Source organism: Anopheles arabiensis, chromosome 3 (assembly GCF_016920715.1).
Source record: "Anopheles arabiensis isolate DONGOLA chromosome 3, AaraD3, whole genome shotgun sequence".
Taxonomy (NCBI): domain Eukaryota; kingdom Metazoa; phylum Arthropoda; class Insecta; order Diptera; family Culicidae; genus Anopheles; species Anopheles arabiensis.
In genome coordinates this window covers 40883012-40896063 of record NC_053518.1, presented here as the reverse complement: position 1 = coordinate 40896063, position 13052 = coordinate 40883012, and the positions used below count along the sequence as shown (strand labels likewise).

At 42.8% G+C, this 13052-nt stretch overlaps 1 protein-coding gene across 1 annotated transcript; it reads right to left on the bottom strand.

Moving 5' to 3' along the window:
• Window positions 1-1295: 1295 nt before the first annotated feature.
• LOC120903880 (protein Wnt-4) lies at window positions 1296-11735 on the bottom strand. Its single transcript, XM_040313541.1, has 5 exons — window positions 10266-11735; window positions 2919-3171; window positions 2590-2847; window positions 2308-2520; window positions 1296-2236 (listed from the first exon to the last, which is right to left on the bottom strand). Exons 1-5 carry the CDS (start codon window positions 10451-10453, stop codon window positions 2000-2002), a joined length of 1149 nt encoding a protein of 382 aa, XP_040169475.1. The 5' UTR covers window positions 10454-11735; the 3' UTR covers window positions 1296-1999.
• Window positions 11736-13052: the final 1317 nt, after the last annotated feature.

Sequence of the window (13052 nt, the reverse complement as noted above, 5' to 3'; positions counted from 1 at the left end):
ATCTCGCATGGTCAAACAGCATCATCTCAAATTGTCTATTTACTTTTGACAGGTTGTGGTGAATGGCAATGGTAAACTTCTGTTTGCTATTGATTCGCGTGTGCTTCAATCTCTATCGTCATCTCTATCGTTTTACCTAGTGTTAACGATTTCCAGTTACTGAGTGCACCTTGCTACACGCACTGCCTACTGTTGGCGCTGTGATTGTGTGCTACTGTTTAGCGTTGCGTTGGGGGGAGATGTAGTTTGGGGACGACAGCGATTGCTTTCAACCGGAGATCACGATGCACGATAGGCACGATGTATTTATGCTGCGAGAATACTGAATCGAGAGCACGGTGCTCTGAATATGCGCTCTCGCCATTCTATGCCCTTCTCTGCTCGAGCATAAAACTGAGCATAGCATAGTAAAGCATCTCCAGGTGGGAGACTATGCTATGGTGAGCATGCAACATGAATTGTTTGGCGCTTTTGGAGAAGCACTGACGGTACAATCGGACCAGCGAGAATTGGCCATGTGTTGGTGGAACTTTGGTACTGATTTCTATCGCCATTAATTACTGTCACTATGCTTGTGGCTCTTCTTCTTTTGTGCTGAATGGGGAAGATATTGCAGAACAGCCGCGAGTAGGGTTTGCGATACAATGTAAAAATATTGAAGTGGTACAGTGGGTACCATACTGTTACGCTTGGTTGTTGCTATTGAAAAATGAACTTGAACGTTAACCAAATAAATATGTAAAATGAGTTTTTTTTTCAAAGATTAAATAGAGCAATCATTTGTTCAAATATGTAAATTCTAATAAATAAATAAATCAATCAATAAAATTAATTAGGAATTGCAACATATTTTTAAATGAGACGTATTAGTTTTTGAAAACATTGTAAAGAAAAGAATAAATAAAAATGAAATTATATGTGCCTGTTTTTTTTAAGTGCCACAAAAATTCGAAACGTTTTCTGAATGAGCACGAATAGTTGTAATGATAATTTTAAGTTAATTTTCGAAACTTCGAACGAATTACTCAGTAATTAACGACCAAGTTCTATTATAATAAAGGTCCCGTTGTTTACAATAAGTTGAAATGTTATAGTTTTATATAACTTGAAATGGCTGCACACTGCTATGAGCAATGTATCAGTAAAAATCATATTTGATTTTCAATTCTGAAATACACTTTAAAATAAAGTCAATTATCGTGCTAGATGATCAAGATTAATAAGTAATACAAAAAAAAAAAAAGAATAAATATCAACATACTTTATGTCTATAAAATACATACACGGATATGTTCTACAACTAGTACATTATATTTATGTTTATTTTGCTGTAGATTAGGAAAGAATGTTTTGTAAAACTAGCCTATATTAGGGTTTGGATGCTGTTACTTTGATGGACTTTATTTTATTCTCTTTTGTCACTCATACTCTCTTACTCTCTTTCGTGCTCTCTCTCTATCTCTCTCTCTCTCTCTCTCTCTCTGTCACTCCAATTCGTTTTCTTCCTCCTTTTGTTGTATTCAATTTTTCAAGCACGTGAGTAGAGCATATATACCACGGGGAAAACAAAACTACAACTACTACAGACACGCTTGACACTGACTACGATTGAATGCTTAAATGGGTAGTTTGTTTTGAAATTCGTTAAAGATATGCGAACTAGAGAGTTTATACTGAATGGCCACCAGAGATTGTGTAGTCTAAAATGTGCTGTGCTGGGTAGCTTTGTTTCCGTAAATGTTTGCAATCAAAATGTACACAAAGAAACAGACTGACATTGTTATTCTTTGTTTCTTTCTCAGTTTCCTTCAAACAATGTTTCTGATCGTTTTGTTTAGGATGTTATGGAGAGCATGAACGTCTCGTGTGAACTTAAATTCATGTTAGGAAGCTACTCTTCCTGTTTGTTACAGATTGGTTTATGTTTATGCAGCTCTACTCTTACAAGCTACTGTGAATGGGAATAAATAAATGTGCCAGTGTATGCACCATGAAGCTACTATTTACAGTAATATCGATCTTCGTACTTTTCGCAATAGTCACACACGACCTGACAGCAGCGTCCGTTGGTGAACCGGCAGCGACACTTTTCTAGCGTCTTGATGACCTTTGTGGTGTAGCCGCGTCCACAACAGAGTGTCGCACAGTTGTCCGGATGCAGACAGCGTCGGCCACGCGTCACCGAGCAGAACGTTGGCGAGGTTTCGAAGTAGTACAGCTGATCGTAGACCGTTTCCTGGTGATGGCAATATTCGTTGTGTATTGCTGTCTCTGATTTTCTTTGACTACTTAACCTACAAAGCTTACCCTTGGACGAAAGATCCCTGGTGCCGATCGACGCGTTGTTTTGTTGTTGATCGGAATCTTCCGTATGGCAAGATGATATTTCGTCCTCAGCAGTGCTGCAGTCGTATTGAAGTCACCGAGCCTTCTCCAGCACGTTTTCATCGAGCACGAGCCCGAAACGCCGTGGCATTTGCAGCGATCCGTCATTGCACTGGTAATTGCACTTATGCCAACCTGCCAAACCATACATTCAGAAGATCATGCATGCTGCTCTCATTCCCTATGCTAATCTAACTTCCTTACCTCACTATCATGTCGTAGCATTTCGGCGACCGGATCACCCGCTTTCGGCTGCAGCTCGAGAAAGTTTCGTGCGACTCGTTTGCCGTGCTTGAGATTGTCACTGCATCCACCCCAGCGCCAGGCAAGACTGGTCGCCTCCGGTTTGCGTTCCGATGCGCACTGGCACTTGGTCATCTTGCCTTCCGCGCATGCACGGGCGACCGCGTGCGTAATGGCGGCAGCAGTGAGTGCGTGCACAAATGCTGTTTCGCGGTAAACCTGTGGCAAAAAGCGTGTTTTTAAGGTTTTTTTTGTAACTGTTCTGTGTTTGAAAGTATGTTTTACAGTACCTTTTTGAAAATATTTCGTTTGCCCCTGGTTTCGATCGAACAGTTCCACCGGTCGTAACGGAACTGTTCCTGGCAGTGGGTGACCGCCAACCGACGCGCTTCCTTAATGGCCTCTGGCAGCCCGATATCGCGCCGACACTGATGGTTCTGTTTACGTGTACCGGCCAAAAACTTGCACGGGCCGGGCGCTTTGACCATTGGACTGAAAACGGCCATTACCGTATTTTTCACCGATGATACTGCTGGCAGTTCTCTGTAAGTAGAGAATACGAAACAAGGAGTGTTAGAGAGAAATTATAAAAATTAATTGTTTGCTTATGCGCTATCATATCAAAATCAATCCTTTTTTTATTTATTTATATTTTTTTAGGAGAACCGACACTCATTACCGAATTTCAAATTCGACTTCGTTCAAATGAAACGTCACAAATTAGGTGTGTATTGCGTATTGCATACAATGCGGCGTGAAAGATATGCGAATTGCATACCACGTAAGACGTTTGGTTCAGAACGCCGAGTGCTGTATGCAATATGCCTTACAGGCTATTTTGTAGGGTATGCAATGTGCAGCACAATAAAAAACGCCGTAAGGTATGCAAACTGGGGACAGTATTCTAACAAATCCATTATTATAATTATTTCTTCTTAATTTCTTTTTTTCTTTCCCGTCCTTCTCTTTTCTCTTGTTTTAAATAATCTTCTTCGTTTGCTTCTTCTTCTTTTTGTTGTGCCTCTTCTTCCTTTTATTTTTACTTTTCCGAATAAAGAGGAAATCTAACTCGTGCAAACTTGTAAGAATCGACTTATCCATCCAATAATATTGATTTCAAAAATAATAATTATCCTATTTAGCTGCTCAAGTGTCAAAATAGTTTGCTTAATGTTTATTTATGCTTATCACTCAAGTTATGCTCAATTCAGTAAGTTTATGTTGTACAAATAATGCAACATTATGTCATAAGTTAGCAGCAGTTATAGATATCAATACCGATCTGAAAGATATGCTGAGTGTCTAACAGGCGCCCAAGGAGCGCAATCATTCGATGAAGTCATTCGTCACATTATTTATTATTTAGTCACATCAACAAATTAATTAGCCGAGTAGGTTGAGCAAAGCACTCGAGCCCCATCCGAAATCGAATGCATGCTGAAAACCAATATATTCTCTTATTATGATCTTCTCTATTGAAATAACTGCCTGCAGAAAAGAAAACCAACAAAACAACGAGATATTTGTTTGCAGATGGTTACCGGCAATCCTAAGGACGTCGCAACCATTCCATTGCCCTCCACAAAAGCAACAATCCGTTAAACGTGCATGCCAGGTAATGCAGCCATTTAGCGAACATTATCCCACCAAGGGGAAACTTTACCCCATTGCACCTCATTCACTCCACATAAAACCCGATACTTCTCAAGAAGCGCAAGTGTGCAAGCAACTTCATCCATGCAGTATACACGACGGACGGGATTGAAGAACCCGGGTGGGTCTCCAATGTTTACCGAGTGTCATTTTCCGCTAAAAACCAACCCCACTCCAGTGATGGCGCAGTTCACATCGAAGATGCAATGAAGTAGCATAAAATTAATGAAAACTCACATACGGGTAGGGAAAGCGCTTGGTTTAATATCTACAGGCGGTTTTAATAGATATTTTCATAAGGAAATTGACTTCAACTGTCGTTTGGGGCCAGCTTTAGGCGAAACCAAATGAGCCAGACCGCGGAAAATAAGAAAACAAAGCCACCTCGTTTCGCCATTCATTCGCGCAGCCGTTTTATGCGACAAATGCAACCGGGTCGCGGGAAAAGATGTTTTCATATCGCAAAAAACCACCATCTGCGAAAGGTAACAAAGCGCCCGTAAGCGAATGGAGGATGAGCGCACATGAGTATGCGTATGTTCTGATTCGTAACAGTTTGCTGAACGTAAGGGAGATTTGTATTTTTAACCACTTTTATTTAGATTTGTCTGTGCGGACCCATCGGGCGGAGGCAGCTGGTGTGGGGTCTCGCTGTAAGAAGATGTCAGAGAGAATAGAAGGCAATCTGAAGCTGTACTTATTAAAATATACAATTCTAAACCCCAACCTAACCATTGCCGAGCAGCAGCAGCAGCAGCAATGAAATGGAGTGCTGCGTCCACGGCGAATGGGGCCACTTGTTGAGTATATTTTCCGCACCATTCAACGATTATTTTTCCGGATGGCGAAGGGACCATTCCTGCCGGAGTCGGGGCACCTAGTATAGCGCAGACAGAAGTCATAAAAACAAGTAGATTTCAGCGTACAGGAGGATGCAGTGAAAATTCGTTGATGTTTGCCATCTAGACGCAATTATAAGGGATAAGTACGGTTTAAAGGGTACGCTTTAAGAGCCGGTTGGTTTGTGGGGCATTCAAATTTAGATGTTTCATTGTTTCGGTGACTTGGTGCAAGGAATGTTGAGGAAAAATAAACACGAAATTTGATTTTGAATACTGGAAGCGGATAGGTTTCGATTGGTAATGAAGATTTTGTTTATTAAATATGTTCAAACGTCCTATTTCGTTATTTTTTTTTTAAATTCAAATGTTTAATGTTAATTAAAGAGATTCCATTTTTTTTATGTTTATTTGTCTATCGATGGACAATAATGCCCTCTCGAACCATTTGCAATGTTTTACAATGAGTTCTTTACAATGGATTACAATAACATAGAACATAAAAATGTGCACTATGGAACCAAGTTTAACACAGAAACACGATCATTAAACTCAGTTGGCGAAATCCTCGGCTCAAAAGCGTCGCTGACTGCGTTGAAAGCACGGCACATGAGTAGGAACGGGTCAGAGGAGCCAAATTGCGTTCTACGGTCGTCGAGGGCCAACATTGCCCGAGTCCGGAGCGGCCTGGCCGGAACGTACAGGTTGATGGCAGCCAGTAGTGACGGAGAGTCAATACGGCCGTCGAGAAGTCCCGTGATGAACGACAACCTGGCTTTTCGTATACGCTCACTTAGGGTGGGTAGCCCGAGTAGTAAACACCTAGTCCGGTAATCGAGCCTTTGGTTCCATGAGCGTAGTGCAAATCGTGAAATTTTGCGCTGGATTGATTCCAATCGAGCTAACGGACGCGCTGCAGTTGGCCACCATACGATATTTACATATTCCATTAACGACCGGATAAGTGAACAATAGAGAGCCTTGGTGCAAGGTATATCATTAAGCTCGCGAGTCATATTGATAACTAGTCCTAGCATTCTATTGCTGGTGGCTACTACATGATCCAGCTGATCCTTAAATGATAGTTTTGTATCAAGCAAAACACCTAGATCCTTAACACATAGTTTTCGCACCAAGGACTGTCCCTCAAGCGCATATTCATACAATGATGGGCAGCGAGAACGACTGAAAGTGATGACTTCACATTTATGTGTGCATAGGGATAAAGCATTACGGTTGCACCAACACTGGAACTCATGCAGGGAAGTTTGCAGTCGGGCGTGGTCTTCTGGTTCACGAATAACACGAAAATTTTTCGCGTCATCTGCGTACAGTAGATGATTATCAGCCGGAAGGATCAATGTCGCGTCGTTGATGAAAAGAAGGAACAGCAAAGGACCCAGGTTCCTGCCCTGCGGGACTCCAGAAGATGCATGCACTGGACTTGACATGTACGGGCCTAACTTCACAGAATATTGACGATCTGTAAGGTACGATCTAAGCCACATTATCATAGGGTTTGGGAGACTAAGTAAGTCGAGTTTCGCTAGCAAGATGGAGTGCGATACACTGTCGAATGCTGCCTTGATATCCGTATAAATAGCATCTAGTTGTAAACCGTTATCGATAGATTTATGGCATTTGCTAACAAATTCTAGTAGATTAGTCGTTGTAGATCGCCTGGGTACAAAACCATGTTGATTCACACTAATATAGTTGCTGGCCGAGGCCAACAATGGCTCGTAGATTAGCATTTCGAACACCTTTGCACACACGCTGAGTGAGGTTATGCCACGATAGTTTACAGCATTATTCTTACAGCCCTTCTTGTAGATGGGTGTCTTCCAGGAAGATTTTCAAGTGGCAGGAAAGGTTCCACACCTCAGGGACTCCTTAAAAATCTTCATCAGCGAGGGAGCAAGCGCAGAAGCACACCACTTTAGGATAACGGCCGGTATACCATCTGGGCCAGGGGTATATGAGGATTTGACACGTTTGATGGCAGAGGTGATCGTATCGACAGTAATGACTGGTAGCATAGGGAGCAGTGCACCAACAGGTGTGTTAGAGAGAGCATCGGCCACATCTTGTGGACCAGTAGTTTGAGAAGCAAAGTTGGCCTTGAAGCGCAATGCAAACAATTTACACATTTCTGGCAGGGAACAGGCACTGTCACCGTCATAACGTATAATGCTTGGTAGCCCAACAGATTTTCGTTTTTGTCCATATAACTCCAAAAGCACCTAGGGTACTTGCATAGGGAACGTGCAGTTTGTTTCAAATAACTTCGGTGACAGGATCTATTATATCGGCGATAGAGAGAATGAACTCTGTTGTAATAAAGACGTAACGTGCTGTTTCGTTCTGCTCGTTGATCAGAATAGGCTTTTTCTTTTTTCTTTTTTTAATGCATTTAGTGTGCGATCAGCCCATGGTGGTCCACGACGAGGAATTTTAACAGGAGTGCATTCACATATAGCAGATCTCATGAACTCACAAAAAGCCTCTGTGGCATCGTCAATGGTTGAATAGTCCGAACAGTTAAAAGAATTGTCAAAAGATAAAATCAATCGCTCCAATTTTGGAAGGTCTACTACATAGTCGTTATTCACAAATTCAATTTCACATAGATTTGCTTATAAAGAGAATTTCCTGGTTAGAATTTTCCGAAAAATTATTTCGTTCCAGTATGCCATCGAAAGTATGCATCAATTGCAAGAGTAAACCATTTCTGCGCAGAATGCAATCGCTTCGTTGACATTACTGTATAAAATATGCATAAATCAATTAAAATATTTGGCAATAGAGTTTGGCCCGCGACGAGAGTGTACCTGAGAGGCAAGCAAATGGCTGGTATTCAGTTCGAAAAATAGTTCCAAAGGTACGCTGTACATTTCCGCTTGTTTTGGAATTTGTCCCAACTGTCCCCTCCCTCCATGCCCGGTGCAATGTTATTTGCCACTGTTTCCCTGATCAATATAAAAAACAAAATATCACATCAATAATCTGATTGTATCGAATTGAGTGTACACCCATTATTCACAAATCACTCACAAACGCGCCAATGTGCTCGATGAGACAAACAGAGTTGTTGCATTCCTTGCAACATAGTTGGTGGGGACCAAGCACCATTGCAACCACAAAACGATCACCGATATAAAGCTTTTTGTGTGCATGTGTTGTACATGTATCCTTCATCCCTGCTGATTGTTGTTTGAGATAAATTTTTGATGATCTACGTATGTGTGTGCGATGAGTGCGCATTCCGATCAGATTGGCTGATGTTCCCGTTAGGATGCACGCTGTACACACACTGCATCGAGGAAAAACTGTACTCCCAGCGCGTGGAAAGTCAACCACTGTCCAAACCCCAACCCCGGGGGGTGGGAAGGGAATGTGCATGGAAATGTCTATAAATTTTAATTCGATTTCACGTTATCGCTCATTTCGAGATTTAAGTATCTTTGGAATGCTACCCACCACCACCTGCTGTGGGTGGGTACGGCAAAGGGGGGCCGGAGGAAGTGCTGCAAATGTAAATGGAGCCAAATGTTTTGAAAGTCGGTTTCGTTTTCCCTTGCCGAAGCGCGCACAAACCGGTCGCTGTAAGCCGCCGCATGCCTGCCCGCTCAATCAAAGCAAACGAAGGAGCCGGGGCGGCACGCAAGTGGCTGGGTGGAAACGCAATGGGCAACGCAAATCATCGTTTGCTGTTGGTCAATTATAATAATTGATGTGAGGGAAAATTTGCAAACCGATATCGATGTAAATTAATTCTGCCCGTACGTTCCTCGCACCGTTCTGCTTCATCCTGGTGCGCGCGCGTGGTGCCGAAGTTTATTTAGCAGGATCGCGGATATCCGGTCGTCGTGTGGGGAGGTGGGTGCAGGAGAGTACCGAGGACGGATTGTACACGCCGCACATCGTGGGAGAAAAGCCTTAAGTAGTAAATATTTGACAAGCCTGTCGAGATGGACCGACTCGTGTAGGCAGGAACTGGGCCGTTTTTCGGGTGCGTCAGCGCGTAAATACAGTTGTTAAGATTATTGACTTCCAGCGAAACTGCTCAAACAGGTGAATAATTGTTTGAGCAGAGAATGTAAATGAGGGGCTGGTTTTGCATCAGCCGAATGGGATGTGTTTATTACAGGGAAACAGCGAATAGACGTACCTTTATGAGAATCGATCATTAGAGTAATTAACATTAAATTCAATATAATTAGCTGTAAAATTAATGAAAAATCCTTACACCACAGGCGTTCCTTTAACCTTTAACTCGGCTATTGAGACAGCACTAAGGTTAAGGACAAAATATCATCTTTTCGTAAAGTCTGTAAAGATCTGTTTTAATTGACTGTAGTATATGCTGTAGTATGTTTTTTTTTTTAATAACAACCCTTCAATTAAATACATAAATGACTATTTTAGTTGTGTTCCAATGGAATGGCTATTCTTTTATCCTCTTTTATGTATCTAACATCTGTATGATATATATGATCATATATTTTAATATAATTATTTATTGCTTCAACTCATGATAGGCTCGGGTACTCTTAATTAATCGTAAGAAGAATTCAAAAATGTGTAACACATTCTGGGAAATTGATATCTTTCAATGTGTATAATAATGTAAATAAATAAATAAATAAATAAATAAATAAAATAAAAATAAATAAATAAATCAATCAATCTATCGATAAATAAATAAATCAATAAAACTAGTGCAGTAAAAAAAAAACTATTGTTTTGTTTTTTAAGTAATGGCCAGGCTATTTTGCTGTCCAAATCGATATCGTTGTAAAACGATTTTTGTAAGCTGTACTTAAAGAATTGTCTTTATTTTTGTTTACAATTGATATTTAAAATCACAAAAAGCTGTATCTGTTAGCGAAAGACACCACCCGTTTGCATCCAAAATTCAGCTTGAAATGTATTTATCAAGAAAAAATATGTAAGTTGTTTCTATGATTTTTATCATTATTAAAGCTGTCGTTATTGAAACAGTCTGAATATTCCGTTGTAATCATACGCTCTAATGTGTGTCTTTTATCAAAAATGCTTATGATTTTGGTTAATAAAATTTTCTGATTTTTATAATGATTATTTTCAACTAATGACTAACTAGACATCTTATTTCCAACTTACCCTTTCGACGTGATGACATCGTTGCACTCAATGAAGCAGCAAACTGCACACAGTATGAGCAAACTCGCGAATACGTTCCGCTGCTGAAAGGACCATCCATCGGACCGGGCCCGATTACCGCCGCACAGCCTCCCGTTGCTGCCTAGTGACACGGGCCCACCCACCGAGTCCGTCTCGCTCCTGGCCATCGGGCTCTAAGCACCACAATCGCAATTTAAAAAAAACAGTCCACAAATCACAAAATTCGTGCGTGCAGCTCTCAATAAGCAGCAGCGAAACACCGGCCCATAAAAGCCATCACCACCTTTCACCACGATCGAGGACGTTCACAATGGTGCGATTGTTTGGCCGAAAATCCTGCTTCTTGAGCGACTTTTTGATCGACCTGAGCTCCAAAGTCACCACGGCGAACGGTGAAACCAAATCATCCACACCGGACCGCACACTAACACCGACTAACGAGCGACTGTCAACGCGGGTACGAACGGTTTCGATTCGGTTCCAGCGGGCCACTGTCGTCGGTCGTCCATGCTGTCGTCGATGGCGATGATGGCAGCGAGCGAAAAGCGATAAACTCGAATATTAAATGGCGAATATTGTAGAATAAAAACGGGCAGCACTGTTTTAAGTCTGTCACTTTTCTGGAAATGAAAAACACTACGCAGCACACACATTGGTTTAGTACATCACGCGTTGCAAAGGATTCAAAAGCACTCTTTCACGGCGTCGTCGGCCTTTCGCAACAAACAATTCACGCATCCGTTTTGCCTCCTTAGTCGGCGTCGTTCGATGATCGACTGTAGCACATTTCGCACATTTCGATGCACAGGGTGCACGGAGATTCCACCAACGCTCGCCGTGTCCAACCCGACCGTGTTCCGCGCCGCGAGCGAGACGGAGAGCGGGTGGCTTTTAGCGCCGGCTCGCCGTTCGATTGCCGGTGGTTCGGTTTCCCATTCGCGTTCGGTTTTCGACACTGAATCGACGCACAATCGCACGGGGCGGCCGAAACCGAAACAGGCCGAAAACGCGCAAGCCAAAACCTCAAAAGGCAAACATGCAGAAAAAAAAACCAAACCAGCGGCCAGAGCAACAACGCACAATATGCACCACGCGAGCTTTCCGATGTGCTCCTTGGTCCTTCGGTGTACGGGCGCTCGGTGTTCGGATTTCGGTGTTCGGATTGCTAGAATGGAAAACACAATCCCCGGGCGTTCTTTTCGCTCACACTATGCTGAATGGCAGTGCACATGCGAATGGGGAAATTAACATCTTTAAACGTTGGGCTTCCGGCGTGCTAACTCGAACAGATCTACGATATGATCATTCAACAGTACAACAGCACAAGTAAAAACTAATTTGTATTTTAGATAAATATTTCACTCTTTCTCAAGCAGCTGGTGACACTTATAAAACCCGAACGGCACACACTCTACGCACCGGGGGCCACACGCGTTCAGCATTGAGCCGCTGTCGAGCGTCGTCTGAGCGCGGCTGGAGCGCGTCATTAGCGCGAACCCTTCCCACCGCGCGTGTGTGTGTCCAGTGCGTGACCAATACACCGTGACACCGTGTGTGTGCGTGTGTGTGCGCGGCTGTCTTACCCTTTCCACCGACTACACAACATCTTGCCTTCACATTGCATCACTGACCTGAAGATGTGCGCATCCCGTTTTCCCGCGGATGCATTTCCAGCCCAGCCAAACAGCGTGCGCAACCACCGGAAGGATTGGTTAAATCTCGCGCTGACTAAACATTTGAAAGACACGAAAAGAAAAGGAAGAAAAAAAAGCAGGGCAAATTACCTGTTTACCTTATCGTAAACTAGCGACAAAAAAGCAACAGCAACAGATCGCGCAAGTTTGACGCCGACATAATGGGTTTGTTTGTTTCCCTCCGCTTCGGTTTGAACTTTGCTTGGGAAGCGCTTTTTTACGGGCTGTGTAGGGCTGTGGGGTCCCATAGAGCAGTTTTGGGTTGCTTTGGGGTTAGGAGAGAAAGAGATTGTCCTCGGTGCTCGGCGGTGTGTGGGATGTGTTGATGAAGTGCTTTTAACACATTTGCACCAGAGTGTAAGGCAGCATAAGTTGGAATGTTACCTTTGATTTTTGGTCTTTCATCTCTTGGACGGAGGTCATTCATCGTTTGGTGGTAGTCGTGGGAAAACTAATTAAGCTCGATGTATTGATGTTAATAAAAAAAATTGGACACAATTTGAGCGCTTCAAACTCTTAAGTAATGTAGTTTTAGCACACAAACTCTTGCTACAAATTTGATGTGCTGTGAGAGCAAATCGTCACCCTTGATTGCGCCTTGTGCCATAAACGGTTGAGCCAATTTATGCTGACGATTGCAGCTATGGCGGAATCGCGTGGAAAACGCACCCCCTTCAACAGGCAGCGTTGAAGACGCCCATCACACAAACGCACATGTCCTGGCATACACAACAACCGAATGAAAACCGTTAACTGACTGGTGTGACGGATGGGCGCGGGGACGGTTGAGGGAATCATCATAAAAATGGTTCGTTGCTTCGAGCCGACGACCAGCGTCCACACGGCCATCGTTGGCTGCGGATCGTTCTATCAAAATCGTATTAACTTTAATTGAAAATAGGACCGATGATATGTGAGCCAATGTGGGGAGGACACACACACACAAGGATACTGGATGCAAAAAAAGCATACATACACACTACACCTCGGAAGGAAACGCCGGGTATCCGATTACGGGTGAATCGGGTTTTACGTTTTACGATTTTCGCTGCGATTTCGAATCATGTGGGAC

Bases quoted from the DNA above. Each gene is read 5' to 3' on its own strand.
- LOC120903880 (XM_040313541.1), bottom strand. From the start codon at position 10,453: ATGGCCAGGAGCGAGACGGACTCGGTGGGTGGGCCCGTGTCACTAGGC. The intron at 2,848-2,918 runs GTACTGTAAAAC...TTTTTGCCACAG, and splicing joins AACGAAATATTTTCAAAAAG to GTTTACCGCGAAACAGCATT. The intron at 2,237-2,307 runs GTAAGCTTTGTA...TGCCATCACCAG, and splicing joins CAGGGATCTTTCGTCCAAGG to GAAACGGTCTACGATCAGCT.